This window comes from Hyla sarda, chromosome 1 (assembly GCF_029499605.1).
Source record: "Hyla sarda isolate aHylSar1 chromosome 1, aHylSar1.hap1, whole genome shotgun sequence".
Taxonomy (NCBI): domain Eukaryota; kingdom Metazoa; phylum Chordata; class Amphibia; order Anura; family Hylidae; genus Hyla; species Hyla sarda.
In genome coordinates this window covers 90,530,340-90,552,032 of record NC_079189.1, presented here as the reverse complement: position 1 = coordinate 90,552,032, position 21,693 = coordinate 90,530,340, and the positions used below count along the sequence as shown (strand labels likewise).

The following is a 21,693-nucleotide window of genomic DNA, read 5'->3' as shown; positions in this document are numbered from 1 at the left end:
ATATCTGAACATGGGAAAAGATGGGTTACAAGCATTTGACATGTTTCAGATATGGAGACTCTTAATCATAGCCATGACTAAGGGTCTCCATACCTGAAATGCGTCTGATGTTTGAAACCCATCTTTTTAAATGTACGGATTTTAAATGCAGTGCTGGACATTGCTTAATTTGCTCCAAATTCAATATTAATATAATTGTAATTTGCAATGGTCCACCAGACGGCTCACCAGATTTGGCCAGATGATGGGGATCCTGAACATAGTATATTTCTAAGCTGTACCATCCATTTTCAATACAGATTACTTTGTAATAGTATAATTATCAAGTGGGGTTACATCCCTTCATATTGTGATACGAACACTGCTTTAGAAGTCTTATAATAAAATAAATGAATTACATTTGTTAGGTTTAACCCTTAAACTATACCCCCCTAACACCTGCAGATAGGGAATTATTAGGCTGTATCTTGAGACTCTAGGAAAGAAAATGTATATTCTTTCTAGCAAAAAGATCTGAGTTATAAAAATTCTTCATGGAACTAATCTGAATGTGATCCCATTTCCCTAGCTTGTCATAGCCAAGGTCTGTCTGAATGCAGGAATGGGCAGTGTATTCCTAGTGCCTTTCTCTGTGATGGAGATAATGACTGTAAAGATGGCAGCGATGAAGAAAATTGCACTGACAGTAAGGGTGAGGAGCAAACACCATTTATCTTCCATTTTATTCTTTCTGACAATATATAAAACTGAAAGAACTGAGATTAACTCTTCAACATCTATAGAAGAAATACTGAAAATGGTGGTCTAACTTTGGTCTAAATTTGGTTCCATCAAAGTATCTAATATATATGACTATAGACAGGGGAGCTCTAAACATATTCTTGTTTGGGGAACATTTGGAATTGGGGGCATAATCTACTTGCCACTCCTGAGTAGCCTGCACTTGTGTGCACTGACCCATGTGACTTCCTGGTGCTTATTAACATCTGGACCAAGGAGCAGTATAGATAATGCAAAGATTTGTGGGAAAGGGTCCAGAACCACCCCTGCCACTGGCTATAGACCAATCTAGGTTTACTATAAGGCCCCCATACTTTAAAGAGTACCTGTCATAATCTTGTTACATTTTATAATCCTCCCAGTTCACTGCCCCCATCATTAAAAACCACCCCCTGCCTTTATTTCTATTATTTTTTAGATTTCTACCTTGATATTGCTCTGTATTTTCTGCTCAGTCTCATTCAGATTCACAGACTTGGAAGGGGCGTTCCCCAGCAGGCACGACATCATCTGAAGCCATACAGGGGAGAACTTCCTCCCTCCCTCTGCTACACACAGCCCAGAGCAGTTCAGTGTGAGATGAGCTATAAATGGCTAAATCTTCACACACCCCTGTCAGCACTCCAGACTGCATTTCCTGATTTTGGACTTCTGCCAGGCCAGCAGGAGTCCAAAGTCTGTGCAAGAGATGGGGGAAATGTGCTCTGGACAAGTAGGGAGACACCTAGTGGCAGATTTTTTAAACACAAATAAAAAGTACAAGTACATTAGAAAGATTTTTTATTTACCATAAGTAGTGCAATATCACCTACACTCTTCCTGGGAAAATATATAGTATAATATGTCACTAGGTAACAACACTACACCAAGTATATAACCTACACTTGTCACCCAAAGAATTATATATATATCCACTATTTAATCCAAAAATCCTTTATTAGAAAAACCAATACAACAATGTCACAATACATGGAATGACAAACAACCCCATCCCATAAAAAACATGTACCCCATAAGCTCCGGCGTCCCCCACCACAATACCATCAGTTATTGGCAATATGCACATGTAACCCTCCATATACTCAGTAAGGATAATGAAGCTCTTCTATAATAAATAAAGTGACATAACAGTAATCCAACTTGCATTCATTACCTGCTCCCGGCATATTACCAGTGGCCATCTGGGGACCCCGTGCACGCTCGTCGTTTTGTGGGCAACCCCACTTCGTCAAGACGTTTTTTTGTTCAGCTTCCCTGATTATCTATGTGCTGCTCCCTCCTATCGGCGCACGGATGGATCGCCGGATTCGGACGTCCGACCCCGCAGCGTCATCGGGCATCCGTTGTCATGTTACCATGACAGCTTCCGCCCTAACCAGACGCGTAAGGTTCAGGCTTCCGCCCGGAGTATTAGTGCGTGAGCACTGAGATTGTACCAATAATTTCCCATCAAACTATTTCATGGGGTATGGGATATTACATAGATCTATGGGGATATATAAAATATAAAGTATACAATCTATAATAAAAAAAGAAGAAGCATAATATGATGATATAATAGATTATGAAATCAATATAATCCAATTCAGTAATTATATAATTTATATTCATATGTGTCTTAAACAAATATCACCACAGTGTAGATATCATAATATAATAAATAAAAGGAAATATAATACAATACATACAATACCACAATACCACTGTCAGGATCCGGGTACTGGGAGGATACTGGTGGTGGATCCTCTGTGTCAGTGGGGTGATGACGTGGGCCGTACCAGGGGAACGGAGTCTAAGGGGTTACTAGTATTCACCAGAGGATGGACTTGCTGCGGCAGGTAACCCCCAGGTCGTTCCACCCGATAGCGAATCAACCCCGACTGACTGCTGAGATAGGCGCGGTACAAGGGATTAGGCAAGAGCAAGGTCGGACGTAGCAGAAGGTCAGGGCAGGCAGCAAGGATCGTAGTCAGGGGCAACGGCAGGAGGTCTGGAACACTGGCTTGGGAACGCTTTCACTGGCACAATGGCAACAAGATCCGGCAATACAGGGAAGGGGAAGTGAGGTAATATAGACCAGTGCACAGGTGAAATGACTAATTTGGGCCAGGCGCCAATCAACGGCGCACTGGCCCTTTAATTTGCAGAGAGCCGGCACGCGCGCACCCTAGGGAGCGGGGCCGCACGCGCTGGTAGTGGACAGAAGGAGGACAGGTCTGGTAAGCAGGCTGGGATGTGAACCGTGAGCGGGCGCATCCCGCATCGCGGATCGCATCCCTGCTAGAGACACTATCGCAGCGCTCCCGGTCAGCAGGTCTGACCGTGGCTTCGAGCAGGTAAACGCTGCGAGCGCTCCGGGGAGGAGCGGGGACCCGGAGCTCTCGGCGTAACAACCACTAATCAATATTTAATCAATCAAGTTACTCCCATCCATCCATGTGCATCGACACACACGCTGTCACTGCACATTCATACATGTCTTCATTTCTAAATATACATACTTGTCCCAATATAAATCCCAATTAGTGTATCTCTAAACCTATATGTCTATACTTGCCTCCCAACAAAACCAACAATTGTATAAATCAATATTACCATTACTATTACAATGCCTATACCAATCTCAATATATTTTCCCCACATTTACATATTACTCCCCTATCCCCCATTTAATCCTTAAAGTAGATCCAATTATATCACCTAGCCCTCATTAGGTAAACTAGCTCTCACCCCAATATCAGCATGCCACATCCCATATATAACCACCATCCAGTTATTCTAATTAGTACATCACTACATTAAGGGGGGTATCATTTAACCCTTGGCCAGACCCGGATCCCCAACTATAACCCAGTGTACCTACAAACACACTGTGCTCCAGGTGTAATAATACAATATCACCTTTCAATATTGGTGAGTAATAGTGGTAATTTATCAATGTACATTATAAATAAAGTGCTCCGCTCTCCGTATGAGCTCACTGCTGGTACTACTAGTATTTAAGTATTATTAAAAATGATTTATAAAATATAACACATATTTACGTATCCATTAAAGGAAAGTCCACACAGTGTTGGGTCAATAAGGCATGACACTCATGTAGCTGCATGTTCACGACGTCTGTGGCTACTTCTGTCCACTACTATGACACTTGTGTGTAGGTATGATATGTATTTTGCAGAAATAAGCTCAAAATCACAAGCAAATTTTTGTGCCTCAAAATACACTGTATGAACACAAGTTTTCCGTTAACTATTAAGGTTCAGGCATCGTATGTGGATATATAATGCTCCTTCTTGTAGAAAGATTATAAAGCTGTTGTGTATTCCATTCACAGGTCAGCCATGCCAAGAAGGGGACTCTAGATGTGTTTTACCAGCTTGCCCTGGACCATGTATCAAAGACCTCAACTGTGAAATACCTCAAAACAGAACCAACTGTAGTATGTTCATTACATTATCTAGTTTTCCTTAAAAGGGTACTCCGGTGGAAAACATTTTTTATTTTTTTTAAATCAATTGGTGCCAGAAAGTTAAACAGATTTGTAAATTACTTCTATTAAAAAATCTTTATCCTTCTAGTACTTTTTAGCAGCTGTATACTACAGAGGAAATTCTTTTCTTTTTGAATTTCTTTTTTGTCTTGTCCACAGTGCTCTCTGCTGACACCTGATGCCCGTATCAGGAACTGTCCAGAGCAGGAGAAAATCCCCATAACAAACCTATGCTGCTCTGGACAGTTCCTGACACGGACAGAGGTGTCAGCAGAGAGCACTGTGGACAAGACAAAAAAGAAATTCAAAAATCAATGAATTTCCTCTGTAGCATACAGCTGCTAATAGTTACTGGAAGGATAAAGATTTTTTAATAGAAGTCATTTACAAATCTGTTTAACTTTCTGGCACCAGTTCATTTAAAAAAAAAAAGTTTTCCACCGGAGTACCCCTTTAAAGGGGTCCTCTGTCCCTAGACATCTTATCCCCTATCCAAAGGATAGGTCTGATCGCAGGGGTCCCGCCACTAAGGACCCCCAAGATCTCCATGCGGCACCCGGCATTCATTTAGAGTGTCAGGTGCAACACTGGAGGCTTGTGCCCTCACGGCCAAGCCCCCTCAATGCAAGTCTATGGGAGGGGGCATGAGCGAGGCATGGCCGTGACAGCACAAGCCTCTGCCCCGCATCGCCAGTCATCCTGCATGGAGCGAAGTTCGCTATGTGCACCAGATGTCTGGGGTACCCCATCCGAGATCGCGGGGTCCCCAGCATAGGGGATAAGATGTCTAGGGGCGAGTACTCCTTTAAAATTAGAGTCTATTAATGAGGCAGTGAAAGGTCACTCTTTGGTTTGATTCGCTATTATATTGTCTTCTATTAGATGTGCTAATACTTGTTCAAATCAATATTTACAACTTCTAGTTACTCAACAATAGTGATAACTAATACAATTGTGAATACGGTGCTGCAACTAAATAGAATATATGTAAAAATATATGTAGGCTGCATTATAGAGAATCATGTGATGGTGGGAGCAGAGTAAGGCTGTTTACTTGGCAAAATTTTCTGGACAGACACTCCGGCAGAACAGGCCGTCGGTAGGACTGCTTGGAAATGCGGTGTCTCCATAGACGGCAGTGCATTCCCGAGCAGATTCTGCAGATAAAATTGATTCTGTTGCAACAGAATTTACAAGCAGAATTTTTCAACCGGTTTAGCCTTATAGGTACAACCCAAGCAAAATTGCAGCACTATAGTTGGTGGTAAAAGTCAACTCTAATTTCAAAATGATGACATCAATGTCTGTCATGTTATATACTGTAGGTCAGTGTTTCCCAATCAGGGTGCCTCCAGCTGTTGCAAAACTAAAAATCCCAGCATTTCGATGAGCAGTTGTCGTGCATTATATTTTGGCTCCATATTCTCCTACAGACTTCGCTCCAGTCGGAAGCTAAATGATTTACTGCTCTTTTTGCAAGTTATGTAGATGTTACGAAACAGGGCTGAGTACGTTGTCAGTAGAATACAATTGCTGTACACAGATGTACCCAGAGTGCACCAGCCCTGACAATAATATAGTCACTAGTAGCTCTCCTCTTTTTCGGGCCATCTGGACAAACAGCTGTGGCACCGGACGTAGATGGGCCTCTCCCATGAAGTTGCATATATGTGCTGCATCTGTGAATAGAGAAATGAAATACCGTATTTTTCATCATATAAGACCCACCTAATTTTATAGGATAAAAATCTTGAAAATTAAGATTCTGAACCAAATACAAAGTAAAGGATAGGACAGTTATCTTCAACTTGCGGACCTTCAGATGTTGCAAAACTACAACTCCCAGCATGCCCGGACAGCCAACGGCTGTCCGGGCATGCTGGGAGTTGTAGATTTGCAACATCTGGAGGTCTGCTGGTTGAAGACCACTGGTATAGGAGGTAATACTCACGTGTCCCCACCGCTCCGGACCCGTCACTGCTCGTCACCGCTGCCCTGGATGTCGCCCTCCATCGCTGTTGCCGCGTCCCCAGGGTTTCCCCATCACTCCGGAACGTCTCTGCTGCCCGGTATCCTCGCTCTCTGTCGCCGCCATCACGTCGCTACTCCTATTGGATGACGTGACAGCATGCGCGGCGACGTGATGACGACGAAGGAGAGCGCCGGCCATGCAGGGGATCCCGGCACGGAGCAGACACCGAGGAGGCAGGTAAGGTCCCTCCCGGTGTCCTGTAAGCTGTTCGGGACGCCGCAATTTCACCGCGGCGGTCCCGAACAGCCCGATTGAACAGCCAGGTTAGTGTTATTTTCGCTTCAGACGCGGCGGTCAGCTTTGATCACCGCGTCTGAAGGGTTACGATCAGTTACGATCGGTGATGTCCTGTATTAGCCGCGGGTCCCGGCAGCTGATGGCTGCAGGGACCGCCGCGATAGGTGTGTATTCGCTTTATAAGACGCACTAACTTTCCCCCCAGTTTTGGGGAAGAAAAAGTGCGTGTTATACGGCAAAAAATACGGTGTGTAAAATGTGTCCATCCTATTGTAAATAATAACTAAAAAATATCTGAAATAGCTTTTTATTACTTTCAGGTCGATGTGAACCAATAACCCTAGAACTATGTATGAATCTGCCGTATAATTACACACATTTCCCAAACTATCTTGGCCACAGAACCCAGAAAGAAGCCTCCATAAGCTGGGAGTCATCTTTGTTTCCAGCCCTTGTCCAGACCAATTGCTACAAATATCTCATGTATTTTGCTTGCACTATTCTGGTACCAAAGTGTGATCTTGATACAAACAAGCAGATACCGCCTTGCAGGTAATGTATCTAATCAAAGTGTTCAGAATGCAGGGCAGCTGTATTCATTTCTTCAACTGTGGTACATTCTAAGGCTATGTTCACACACATGGTGCACACTGTTTTTCTTCATTTTTTCTGAATTTTTTTCCTGTGGTTTTGCAAAATTCTGTCAAAAATGACACTATTTTACTGCAATCTGCATAGTTATTTATGGTGGCTTAGTGGCTAGCACTGTTGCCTTGCCAACGCTGAGGTCCTACGTTTAAAGGGGTTATCAAGGAAGAAACTTTTTTTTATATATATCAACTGGCTCCAGAAAGTTAAACCAATTTGTAAATTACTTCTATTAAAAAATCTTAATCCTTTCAGTACTTATGAGCTTCTGAAGTTAAGGTTGCTCTTTTCTGTCTAAGTGCTCTCTGATGACACGTGTCTCGGGAACCGCCCAGTTTAGAAGAGGTTTGCTATTGGGATTTGCTTCTAAACTGGGCGGTCCCCGAGACAGGTGTCATCAGAGAGCACATAGACAGAAAAGAACAACCTTAACTTCAGAAGCTCATTAGTACTGAAAGGATTAAGATTTTCTAATAGAAGTAATTTACAAATCTGTTTAACTTTCTGGAGCCAGTTGATACATTAAAAAAAGTTTTTCCCTGGATAGCCCCTTTAAATCCCACCAAGGAAAACATCTGCAATTGCACTTGCACTTGCGTGTATTTCATCCAAAACATGGTGACTTTAGATTGTGAGATACAGGGACCAATTTGGGTTTACAGTGCTGCGGAATCTACCTGTGCTTTATATATAAAGAATTAATATTGAGGATAAATAGCTGCATTTTTCACTGCGATTTTGCCAGAATTACAGCACAAAATGAAAAAGCACCTTGTGAACACAGGCTAAGGACTTCTAAGGAATTTTGAGTTTTATCATTGTATCAGACTGATAAATCTGGTGTACATGTAGACATTCTAGTCTAAAGGCCCTTTTATAGGCCCTTTTATAGGGGAAATGATTGTTCTCAGAAACACTTGTTCCCTTGTAAAAGGGACATTGATCAGTCAACAAATTAGCAATCATTTGTCAGCTATCCCATCTTTTGTGCAGCCGCCTTTTAAAGGGGTTTCTCTTTAAATCAACTGGTGGCAGAAAGTTAAACAGATTTGTAAATTACTGCTATTAAAAAAATATTTACCCTTCCAGTACTTTTTAGCAGCTGTATGCTATAAAGGAAATTCTTTTCTTTTTGAATTTCTTTTTTGTCTTGTCCACAGTGCTCTCTGCTGACACCTGATGCCCTATCAGGAACTGTCCAGAGCAGGAGAAAATCCCCATTGCAAACCTATGCTGTTCTGGACAGTTCCTGACATGGACAGAGGTGTCAGCAGAGAGCACTGTGGACAAGACAAAAAAGAAATTCATAAAGAAAATAATTTCCTCTGTAGCATACAGCTGCTAAAAAGGACTGGAATGATTAAGATTTTTTAATAGAAGTCATTTACAAATCTGTTTAACTTTCTGTCACCAGTTGATTTAAAAAAAAAATGTTTTCCATCGGAGTACCCTTTTAATAAATGTTTGTCCTTGCACCACAAATTGAAATCTATGTCAACTAGTGTCAATTGAAGCTACAATTTATGCCAATTTCTTGTGTAGATCGCAGCAAATTTTGCTACCATCAATAATGAAAATAAAAATAGTTCAACTTTATTTAAAATCCCTTACGGGATTAATGTCTTCGATAAAAGACTTCCAGGTGTTCCTCTCCTTAGTTCATCATCAAAATCTCATGATTCTAGAAAATGTGAGCGTCTGGTATCAAGTGTTTTTTTTCTGCCTGGATTATATCCTTAGACAACTTTACTTCACAGTCATTAACCTTAAATCAAAATCTAGTTAGATCTTACATTCATAATTCTTACTTCTTTAAAGGGTTACTCCGGCACTAAGACATCTTATCCCCTATCCAAAGGATAGGGGATAAGATGCCTGATCGCGGGGGGTCCCGCCGCTGGGGACCCCCATGATCTTCCACGCCGCACTTCCTTATCCCCTATCCTTTGGATAGGGGATAAGATGTCTTAGCACCAGAGAAAACTCATACTGAAAGAAAACCAGTCATAATTTTTATGCTGCCCGAACCAAAGGTAGCAAGAAACAGGCACAGGCTTTCTTGTTACAAAGTAAAAAATGGTAAAGATCTATCAATCAAGGCTGCTGGGAATGGTAGAAGCCTCCAGGGACCACTATGGCACTCAGATTGAATTATACACAATTGTAACTAGGGAGCCTATCCCTTCTTTAGTCTGACTTTATTTCGTACAGCATGACACTGATGACAAGTTCCCTTTAACTTAGTTTTGAAGGGAACATCCAAGTAAAACATGACAGCAGATTATTTCTACATTAGTGTGCAGACTGTCCCACCCTGCTGAAATCAGAAGTCATCTCTCCACTATGTTATTCCAGATCTCTCTGTGAACATTCAAAAGAGCGATGTGAGTCTGTATTAGGGATTGTGGGGTTACAGTGGCCAGAAGACACTGACTGTAGCCAATTTCCTGATGAAAAGTCGGATAACCAGACGTGTCTGATGCCTGACCAGTATGTGGAAGGTAAGGATTTTACCATGTGGAATGAAACATATTTGAAAATACAATTAGGTTTTAGAACTCAATAGTTTGTAAAAGGCAGCCCTACCAATATAGACTGGGTACTGTAATTTTGTTTGCTTGTTTCCATTGGATATGTCCTCTAGACAGTTTCTTCTCTTCATGCTCAGTTGCTCAGTTCTCCTCACACACAGTGAATATACAACCACATAGGCTGCAGCATATACAGCTGATACACTAGCGTATCAGACCCTTCTAGAAGTACATCAATCACTGCAAGAATTATGAATAAGGAAATCTGGCTGAATATTCCTTGGCCAGGATGAGGTAAATATATAATATAATATTATATTCTACTATAGCTTTTTATATTACAGGCTGTACAGGCACTAAATCCACTTAGCAGGAGGGAGGATATTATTCCCTATAATAACACCATATGCTGTGTGAGGAGAGAAGAGATAACTTTACCATTCTGAAAATTATAGGCTCCTGATGAATGACTCTCGCTATGCTGCAGGAATGAGCATCTGTGCAGCTTTGTGAGAAGGGGGTTGGAAAATAAGAAGGCAGAGACAGGGAACTAAGGTCATGTCTTCATTATTTTATGGAGGCAGATCATATTTCGCTTTAAAAGTCTATGCTTAAAGGGGTTATCCAGGAAAAAACTTTTTTTTATATATCAACTGGCTCCAGAAAGTTAAACAGATTTGTAAATGACTTCTATTAAAAAACATTAATCCTTTCAGTACTTATGAGCTGCTGAAGTTGAGCTGTTTTTTTCTGTCTAAGTGCTCTCTGATGACACGTTTCTCGGGAACCGCCCAGTTTAGAAGCAAATCCCCATAGCAAACCTCTTCTACTCTGTGGAGTTCCCGAGACAAGCAGAGATGTCAGCAGAGAGCACTGTTGCCAGACAGAAAACAACAACTCAACTTCAGCAGCTGATAATTATTGAAATGATTAAGATTTTTTAATAGAAGTAATTTACAAATCTGTTAACTTTCTGGAGCCAGTTGATATAAAAAAATAAAAAAAAAGTTTTTTCCTGGAATACCCCTTTAAATCTAAACACATTTCATTCTTTCAATCTTTCCTCATAGCTAAGATTTTCCATGCCCCTTATTAGTTTAGTCATGCGGTGCTCAAAACTGAACAGCATATTCCAGGTGAGGCCGTACCAATGCTTTATAAAGGGGGAGTATTATGTCCCTGTCCCTCGAGTCCATGCCTCTTTTGATACATGACAATATCCTGCTGGCCTTAGAAGCAGCAGCCTGACATTGCATGCTATTCTGTAGTCTATGATCTACAAGTACACCCAGATCCTTCTCTACCAGTGACTCTCCCAGTTTTACCCTCCTTAGACATATGTTGCATTTTTCTACATTGACCTTATTTCCCAAGTGGATGCCCAGACACCTAGTCTATTTAAGTCAGCTTGTAACTTATGTACATCTTCTGTAGACTGTACCGTGCTACAAAACTTGGGGTCACCTACTAAGATAGAAACAGAACTGGTAATCCCATCTCCTATATCATTAATAACTAAGTTAAACAAAATTGGACCCAGAATTGAACCTTGGGGTACACCAATAATAACCAGAGACCATTCAGAGTAGGAATCATTGACCACCACTCACTGGGTACGGTCCTTAAGCCAGTTTTAAGTCCAGTTATAAACTAAATTTTAAACCTAAAGACCTTACTTTACCTATCAGACGTCTATGAGGAACAATGCAGAACACCTTATTCAAATTCCAAAAATACTATATCCACAGCCACCCCTCTGTCCAGGCTTCTGCTCACATCTTCATCAAAGCAAGTTAGGTTGGTTGGACAGCTTCTGTCCGTAGTAAACCCTGCTGGCTTGCTATACTTTATTATGTTGTTGCCTACTTATCTTTAATATAGCATGCTTGAGGTCAAAATGTTGTGACATAAAGTCACTCCAACATTAAGCTTTTCTAAAAATTGTTGTAAATATTTTAGCTACATTAAAAGGGGGTTTGCTACCATGGACACTCAATCCCTATCCATACGATCGGGAATAAGTACCTGATTAAGGGGGTCCAACTCCTGGGACCACCCACAACTTCAAGAACTGGACACCCAAAGCTCCCATCTGAATTGAGCTGCAGTTTACATACTTAAAGGGGCTCTCCTTTGCTTAGACATCTTATCCCCTATCCAAAGGATAGGGGATAAGATGCCTGATCGCGGGAGTCCTGCCGCTGTGGACCCCCGTGATCTTGCACGCGGCAACCCGTTTGTAATCAGTCCCCGAATCAGTCCCCTGAGCGCCCCCTCCCTCAGGCTTGCATTGAGGGGCAGAGCGTGACGTGATTTAGGAGATGGGTATATCCCTTTACCCACTGTTCCATTCATTGACCATAGAAGTGCCGGAGATAGGTGAGTATAGTGCTTAGCTGTCTTCAGCACTCTCGTAGACAATGAATTTAGGAATGGTTGAATATGTGCACTGCCACTATATTGAGGTGGGATATTTCTGTGTCTCTGGGAACTTTGGGAGATTGCAGGATAAATATATCCTGTTGCTACTAGTAACAGTCAAAATCTGCTCTTTTGATTTTAAACACATATTTTTATAGTTCATTATTATTCAGGAGGTGATGTCGTCACTTCATATAGGGTGGAATTCAATCCGTTAACCCCATACGTTTTTATTTCTGTGTGTGAACTGTGTTAGATAAAATATGCATCTTTTCTATCATGCCTATAAGTAGGAGTGTCACACAAAAGGGTAGATAAGTGGAGGGGGTTACTCACCTGCAACAAGTGTATTGTATTCCTGTTGATGACTCCTCCTCTTCCTTTCCTATTTAAGAATTTTCAGTGTGTTTTATCTTTTGTATGACTAAGGCTGTGAACTAGCAGCTGAAATGCGTCACAATGTTTGTACCTTTATCTCTTGAATAAAATCCTCGCAATTTTTCCCGAACCAAGCGCTGGACGATCCTGTTTGTTTGATCAATATTGCATGGAAGTGGTTCGTTCCAGTCCAAGGCGCTCTGGGATACAGAGGGAAAGCTGGAATTTTTGCTTCACACAGGATAAATATAGTATTACTCCATTGAATATAAGGACTGCTCAGGTCAGGTAGAATGAGAGCTGCTCTCTGTTCTGGCTTCTAGAGAGGGTTTCAGTTGGGAACTGGACCACCCCCAATCTCTGCAATGTCCAAGGACCATCACAGGATAAACAGACAGAGGTTGTCTCTATGGTTTTTATGTTGTATTGTAGATACATTAGGTTGTTTAATTGATATGGTATATCTATAATACATGGAGGTACGAGTCTAATTTATAAAATAATATGTTGGTAACCTGCTTCTGCTCTGGCAGTGATTGCCACGTCTTAAATGTTATTTATCTGGAATTGATCTTCTTTTCTGTTTAGAATGCTCACCTAGCCACTTCAAGTGTCTGTCTGGTCGCTGTATCTTGGCCTCCAGAAGATGTGATGGAGAAGCGGATTGTGAAGATGACAGTGATGAAGCAAATTGTGGTAAGTAACTGATATACACACAGTGGACTTGACATGAGAAAGGATTTGATGACTGGTTCCTTTTTAAGAACATACAACAATATTTGTAGGCTGTCCTTAACATGAACATTCATTTCTGGTTAATAAAGCTCTACTACTTTGTATGAATTTTTTTTTTAATAATACATTGCTTTAATAAATTTAAATAATTTTGTAGTATATCTTTATTTTTTTTTTAAATGTACACGTTTTTGTGTTACTGCTTCTTGCTGCCACCAGTGTCTGTGTGTGGTACTGCAGGCCTGCTTATGCCTGGTCTCTGTTCGCCTGCTCTGCTCAAGCTCTGCAGCACACACAATGCCAGTAGTGACAGAGATCCAGTGTATTGTATATTCCAATGGACTTTAAAGGGGTACGCCAGATAAAATTAAGGGTTTTCAAATCAACTGATGGCAGAAAGTTAAACAGTGTTAAATTACTTCTGTTTAAAAATCTTAATCCTTTCAGTACTTATCAGCTGCTATATGTTCCAGAGTAAGTTGTGTAGTTCTTTCCAGTCTGACCACAATGCTCTCTGCTGCCACCTCTGTTTGTGTCAGCGGTGTTTGCTTGGAATCACAAGAATATTCTGCTGGAGGCTGCAGTGTACATAGCACTAGTAACACAGAGCCTTCCCCAGTGTGTTGTGTATTCTTATGCTCAGCCAAAATGCATTAGAATGTAAAATTCACTTGGGAAAGCTCAACGTCGCTAGCACGAAAACACCAGGGATACGTAAGCAGGGACCAAAGAAACCCTGCAGTTCCCAATACAGACATTTGTGGCAGCAAAAAGAACAAAAACAAAAAACACAATGTCAAAAAGTATATTACAAATATTACAAAAATAAAATCTATTTCTTTTTTAATAAAGTTATATAAAAAAAATTATATAACGTTATAAAGCAATTTTTTGTTTGTTTCTGGAATACTCCCTTTAAATCCTTCCTGATTCCAGATTTAGGAGTCCAGTAGGCCGCCTTTTGCCTGTTATAGTTATCAATCACTGATAAGAACCACCCACTGGACCTCTAAACCCAGACTGAGCAAATAACCAAATTAAAAGTTATACTGATTTTTTTTATGCAAAAACATCAGTCACCTTAGAAAATTCTACTCTATAAATAACTATCACAAATATAACAATCTGGTTAACATAACAGTCAGAGCTTTTGGTCTGTCAGACTGCTCAAAAGAAGTCTAAAGATTTAATACATGGTTATAAGGGAATCCCTTGAATGACCATATGCATTTTGGGACATATTTCAATACATGCATGCTTGTTTACTATTTAAATGGGCACTGTCAGATTCAAACACTTTTATATGTTGTACATCATGGCAAAACATTAACCTTTTTTTAATATACTTCATAAGAAAATGTTATTTCCTTTTTATTGAAATCATGGCTTATAAAATCATGGCTTTGTCCAAGCTGAAGCACAGATATGGAGAAAGTCCAGTAAGTGAGGGTGGACTAGTACTCCTCTGTGTCTGATAGGACAGGAGACAGCTCAGAGGAGTACTATCAGAAAGGAGAGAGAGCACAGAGGAGTACTATCAGACAGGAGAGAGCACAGATGAGTGCTATCAGACAGGAGAGAGCACAGAGGAGTGCTATCAAACAGGAGAGAGCACAGAGGAGTGCTATCAGACAGGAGAGAGCACAGAGGAGTGCTATCAGACAGGAGAGAGCACAGAGGAGTGCTATCAGACAGGAGAGAGCACAGAGGAGTGCTATCAGACAGGAGAGAGCCCTGAGGAGTGCTATCAGACAGGAGAGAGCCCAGAGGAGTGCTATCAGACAGGAGAGAGCCCAGAGGAGTGCTATCAGACAGGAGAGAGCACAGAGAAGTACTATCAGACAGGAGAAAGCACAGAGATGTACTATCAGACAAGAGAGAGCACAGAGGAGTACTATCAGAAAGGAGAAAGCACAGGGGAGTCCTATCAGACAGGAGAGAGCACAGAGGAGTGCTATCAGACAGGAGAGAGCACAAAAGAGTGCTATCAGACAGGAGAGAGCACAGAGGAGTGCTATCAGACAGGAGAGGCCACAGAGGAGTACTATTAGACAGAAGAGAGCACAGAAGAGTACTATCAGACAGGATAGAGCACAGATGTGTACTGTCAGACAGGAGAAAACACAGAGGAGTGCTATCAGACAGTAGAGAGCACAGAGGAGTGCTATCAGACAGTAGAGAGCACAGAGGAGTACTATCAGACAGGAGAAAGCACAGAGGAGTACTATCAGAAAGGAGAGAGCACAGAGGAGTCCTATCAGACAGGAGAGAGCACAGAGGAGTACTATCAGACCGGAGAGAGCACAGAGGAGTGCTTTCAGACCGGAGAGAGCATAGAGGAGTGCTATCAGACAGGAGAGAGCACAGAGGAGTCCTATCAGACAGAAAAGAGCACAGAGGAGTACTATCAGACAGGGGAGAGCCCAGAGTAGTGCTATCAGACAGGAGAGAGCACAGAGGAGTACTATCAGACAGGAGAGAGCACAGAGGAGTGCTATCAGACAGGAGAGAGAGCACAGAGGAGTGCTCTCAGACAGGAGAGAGCACAGAGGAGTCCTATCAGACAGGAGAGAGCACAAAGGAGTCCTATCAGACAGGATAGAGCACAGAGAGGGCTAGCCCACCCTCAGTTACTGGACTTTGTGCAAGTCTATGCTTCAGCTTGGATAAAGCCATGATTTTAGAAGCCATGACTTAGTTACATAGTTACATAGTTAGTACGGTCGAAAAAAGACATATGTCCATCAAGTTCAACCAGGGAATTAAGGGGTAGGGGTGTGGCGCGATATTGGGGAAGGGATGAGATTTTATATTTCTTCATAAGCATTAATCTTATTTTGTTCCAGGAATGTATCTAATCCTGTTTTAAAGCTGTTAATTGTTCCTGCTGTGACCAGTTCCTGAGGTAGACCGTTCCATAAATTCACAGTCCTCACGGTAAAGAAGGCGTGTTGCCCCTTGAGACTAAACTTTTTCTTCTCCAGACGGAGGGAGTGCCCCCTCGTCCTTTGGGGGGGTTTAACCTGGAACAGTATTTCTCCATATTTTTTGTATGGGCCATTAATATACTTATATACGTTTATCATATCCCCCCTTAAACGTCTCTTCTCAAGACTAAACAATTGTAACTCCTTTAATCGCTCCTCATAGCTAAGATGTTCCATGCCCCATATTAGTTTAGTCGCGCGTCTCTTCACCCTTTCCAACTCCGCAGTGTCCCTTTTATGGACAGGTGACCAAAACTGAACAGCATATTCCAGGTGAGGCCGTACCAATGCTTTATAAAGGGGGAGTATTATGTCCCTGTCCCTTGAGTCCATACCTCTTTTTATACATGACAATATCCTGCCGGCTTTGGAAGCAGCAGCCTGACATTGCATGCTATTCTGTAGTCTGTGATCTACAAGTACACCCAGATCCTTCTCTACCAGTGACTCTGCCAGTTTAATCCCCCCTAAGACATACGACCCATGCATGTTATTAGTACCCAGATGCATACATTTATCCACATTGAACCTCATTTGCCAAGTGGATGCCCAGACACTTAGTCTATCCAAGTCATCTTGTAACTTATGCACATCCTCTATAGACTGTACCGTGCTACAAAGCTTGGTGTCATCTGCAAAGATAGAAACAGAGCTGTTAATACCATCCTCTATATCATTGATAAATAAATTAAACAACAGCGGGCCCAGTACTGAACCTTGGGGTACACCACTAATTACCGGGGGCCAATCAGAGTACGAATCATTGACCACCATGACTTCTATAAAAAGGAAATAAAATTTTCTTATGAAGTATATTAGAAAGGTTAATGTTTTGCCAAGATGTACAACATATATAATGTTTTTGAATCTGATTGTGCCCATTTATAAATCTGTAATGCATTATGGCATTCATATATCCATCTATCTATGTGTGTGATTTTATATATATATATATATCGTGAGAAGGGGAAGGGCATTGTGGTTGATGGTCGGTATGTGTCACCAAGGCTCCTGGCCTTGGAGAAGTAAGAGCCGATAATTGTCCAGTGTCTGTGCTGCAATGCAGACTGACACTGTTGCTGTGGTATGGCTGGAAAGCCAATTCGGGACGGCTCTTACTTAGAATGGTCAAGTGTTGGGTGGGGGCCATTCCCAACAATACAGGCCTTTGTTGGCCTTAAAGGTAGGCTGCTCCACCAGCTGAGGGGGATTTGCATGTTGCAGCTCAAACTGCCAGAGAGCTGAGTTTTGAGATCTTCCTTGTGGAGTGTGGAAACTGGTGAGCAGAGTGCCTGGAGGCTTGGAAAAGACTGGCTTGATGCCGCATGGCATTGACTCAGGTATGAACAAACACCTAAGGAACGCAGGTGGACTTTTGTTAATTTTTTCTTTGATCTGCATTTAAGACTGTTTGCCAAGTGTGAATAAAACCCTAAACTTTGATTTGTCAAGTTCTGTTTCCGTGCCTCCATAGTGCAACCGCACCTGTCTGCAAGAGCGAGTTATCACATTTTATATATATATATATATATACAGTACAGACCAAAAGTTTGGACACACCTTCTCATTCAAAGAGTTTTCTTTATTTTCATGACTATAATTCCACATATGTTAATTCATAGTTTTTATGCCTTCAGTGTGAATCTACAATTTTCATAATCATGAAAATAAAGAAAACTCTTTGAATGAGAAGGTGTGTCCAAACTTTTGGTCTGTACTGTATATCTATACACACATTTTTTATTACTTTCTTTTTTATTTCTGACCATATATAGCTAATTCTCCATACATAAGATGAAACTATATGGCAGTTTTGTGTATAGGCTTGCTCTCGGGAAGATAATCATATTTATTCTGAAGGCCTTGTTTCTACTTCCACTTTCAATCAATTTTCATGAATTTCTATAAATATGGAAGAGGATGAGTCTGGAAATTTTCCAGTGTCATTGTGACATTACACTCACTGTGGCAAGAAGTACTACAGAGATGTTTGTTGCTCACGGCTCAAGGTCTCATTCTTATTCCATGTAAGCAAGATACTGGAACAGCTTTTTATAAATTTCTATCTGAAATAATCTAAAATACCAGTCCTGTTTCTGTTACCATAAAAGGATCCAGATACATTTGTATCTAATTCTGTTACATTCAATATAATATTTGGAAGTTGCCAAACAGCATTCTAAAAAGAAAGTTATGTTTGGCTAACGTAGCACAGAACAAAATCTGAATTTGCATTTCTATTATTACATTTATTGATGTTTTATAATAAAAATATCCTAATTTAAAAGGAAAGGCCTTACAATTTTTTTTAGAGGACGATCTTACCAATTCTGTATCCACACTTGGGCATTGGGAAGTGACGGCTGCTATGGTACTTACAAAGAGTTTACTAATAAAATATTAACCTTTGTTCCTCCGCATAGGCCAGGAATATTAGATTGGAGAGGGTCCAATTTTTAGAACTGCTGCCCATCTGCTGTTGAAGAGGCCGCTGTGAGTGCCCCAACCTCTTCAATGTTTACTGGTGCTTTTCCTGACAGACACTACTTTTAGCAGCAGTGGCGCAATGTGCACTTGAATGGGACAATGCTGTCTGTGTCTTCTCTGCATGTCCCTGTATACAGATCTCTAATAATGTTCTAATGATCTGTCCATTATATCACAGTTATCTGTGATCAGTATATAGGATGTGAGAAACATGGATGATGTGTTTCCTGCAAACCTAAGTACTATTATGTATACAGTACAGTACTTTATGTACTATAGAAAATATATAGTACCTGATATTAGTCAGATGATTTTAGTGTGTTGGCCATCTGGTATATATATTCCTATTGAGAAAGAACATTTTATATTGAAAATAACATTTTCTCTTCATGAATTTACAAACAATTGGCAACCCTGTTGGAAATGCTCTTTTTATATTCACAACACATCATAGAAGTTCAGAGGATTATGGGTGGGTATTTGAGAAGAAACGGAAACCAATAAATGTTTGATGCTGGATGTTATGACATGGATTTCCTCTGTGGCATAAGTTATAAACTATTTACTGTTTTGTTACTGAACATTTTATTACACTATGACATCTTTATTTTCTGTAGACTGTACAGAGAGAGGCCTATGGGAATGTCCTGGAAACAAGATGTGTATTAAACATTCCATGATCTGTGATGGCTTTCCAGACTGCCCCAACGAGTTGGAGGAGAAGAATTGCTGTAAGTTGTGGATATGTTTATAAACAACCTACTAACTTATTTTCATTCATTTAAATGGGCACTGTCAGATACAAAAACTTTTGATATGTTGTAAATCATGCAAAATCAATAAGTTTTGCAATTGCTTTCATTAGAAAATGAATTATTTCATACTGAAAAAGCCAGTCAAACAACTGCCCCCCCCCCCCCCCCCCCCGTCTGCTTGGACACATACTAGTCCTGCTGTGTCCATGCGTCATCACCTATGTCATGGACACACTTCCTTGATTGACAGATGTGAGTGCAGGGCTCACAACTGGACGAAAAATCCTCCCACTGTCAGCTTGTGTCCCGCTACTGTCAGTGAGGACAAGCTGGGAGTTGTAGTTTTGCTAATGCTAGAGGAGATGTGAGCAGACAGCATACTGAGGGAGGGGGCGGAGACCTGCACCGTAAGGCCACACCCCCTCCCTTTGAGAGGAATTCAGACTAGTGAGCTATATTAAAAGTGTAATAAAATAAATAAATAAAGGTGCTAGACACATAAAAATTAGATGTACATGGTCAGGATTAAGTACTGAGTGATATATTTACAAAAAAAAATTTGGGATCTGATGGGTACGCTTTAAGTCTGATATATGTCTAGTCTTCCTTTTCTGTTACTTTTTGCAGCATCCTGCACACAGGAAGAGCTTGAATGTGCGAATCATGAGTGTGTCCCACGGGATCTGTGGTGTGATGGGCGAGTGGATTGTACAGACAGTTCTGATGAATGGAGCTGTGGTAAGTAAGATTGGATATACAAAATAATCACTAATGTGCTTTAAACACATTTACACTTAAATCATTTGCAAAAATGCCCTAATATCCATACCTTAAATGTATTATTTAAAGTGAGATAGTTTTAAAGTAGGACTCCAAGAGGGGAAAAGATCAAAAAAGAAAATGTTAAGAATTTTAAGAGAGAAGCTTAGTGCAAAACTATAAGAAACCAATCTATAGGTAGATCTGACTCTGTTGGTCCGCCTCAGAGTATTAATCTTGTCAGATATGTTATATATGACAGTTATCTCCTCACTTATCAGATAATGCGTTTAAATTTGAGAAATGTACATTTTGGCCATTGTAGGTTGTTGTCAAAACTCTGTCATTCTTGTGGTGTCTCCCTTTAATAATACATTTGGGGCTAAACTAAGAGCAATTTTAACGTTAAAAAGTGTTGATGCAGTCTGAGCAATACTTGGAATCAAGAAGCAAATGTCACCCCTTTAGAGCATTGGTCATGGTCAATGTTTATTTTTTTTTTCTCTGGATCAACAGGGTCGTTGGAGGAATTAAGGGGAAAAAAGTTCTAGATTTAACTCTTCCCTCTCTTAACCACAATTCTATTCCTTTCCCTTGATAGAAATTTTTTTTAACTTTACGAAATAGTTATACTGTATAAATAGCAATATAAAACTCAACTCTGCTTGGTGAAAACATATTCACCTACCTTGGTCCCCTGGGGCTCCCGCTGTAATGTCACCCAATCCCCATTGACTACTGCAGAGAAGAGCTCTTCACAACACTGATCACCTGAGTGGGCCATCACTGCAGTAAAGAGTTTGTCTCGGAAGTAGGAAGTAGTCAGAGCTGTGGGGGAACGGATTACTTTAAAGCGTGAGCCCCTGTTGGTCAGGGGAGGTGAGTATGTGCTTTATTTTATTTTCATGCCATCCTCAGCAGTATATAACATTTTTGAGTATCTGGATAAGTGCTTTAAGGGATATTAGGAAAGTTTTTGACTGAGACAGGTTTGATGCCTGAAGCCCTTAAAGGATCACCCAATACACCAGGTTATAGTGCGGGTGAACGGGAGACCGATGCAGGGTCCCTGACTGAATTGCGCGCTGGAGGCGGGCCCGCCGGCTGGATTAGAATATTCATGGGCGCTGGTCATGTGAGCGCTCAGTAGGCACAGGCGGTCACGTGAGCACTCAGTAGGCACAGGCGCTCACGTGACCAGCGCCCACGAATATTCAAATCCAGCCAGTGGGCCCGCCTCCAGCGTGCAGTTCACCGAAGACAGAGGGACCGGGCGCCAGACTGCAGGTACATAAATGAGTCAGGGACCCCGCATCGGTCTCTCGTTCACCCGCACTATAACCCCGGGTATTGGGTTTAGTGTGGGTGAACGGGTGACCGTTTTCCTTTAACTCTTAAATATATGCTGCAATATGTTGAAAATAAATGTTCAACTGTGTAGTTCTCCATC

The 21,693-nt window shown here is 41.1% G+C and overlaps 1 protein-coding gene across 1 annotated transcript in view; it reads left to right on the top strand.

Moving 5' to 3' along the window:
- CORIN (corin, serine peptidase) overlaps positions 1 to 21,693 on the top strand; it is a 300,775-nt gene that overhangs the window by 236,721 nt on the left and 42,361 nt on the right. Inside the window, exons 9-15 of the mRNA XM_056557481.1 lie at positions 569 to 691; positions 4,118 to 4,222; positions 6,863 to 7,094; positions 9,546 to 9,691; positions 13,109 to 13,216; positions 19,347 to 19,460; positions 20,112 to 20,222. Coding sequence (XP_056413456.1) covers positions 569 to 691; positions 4,118 to 4,222; positions 6,863 to 7,094; positions 9,546 to 9,691; positions 13,109 to 13,216; positions 19,347 to 19,460; positions 20,112 to 20,222 — 939 coding nt within the window. The remainder of the gene's footprint in view (positions 1 to 568; positions 692 to 4,117; positions 4,223 to 6,862; positions 7,095 to 9,545; positions 9,692 to 13,108; positions 13,217 to 19,346; positions 19,461 to 20,111; positions 20,223 to 21,693) is intronic.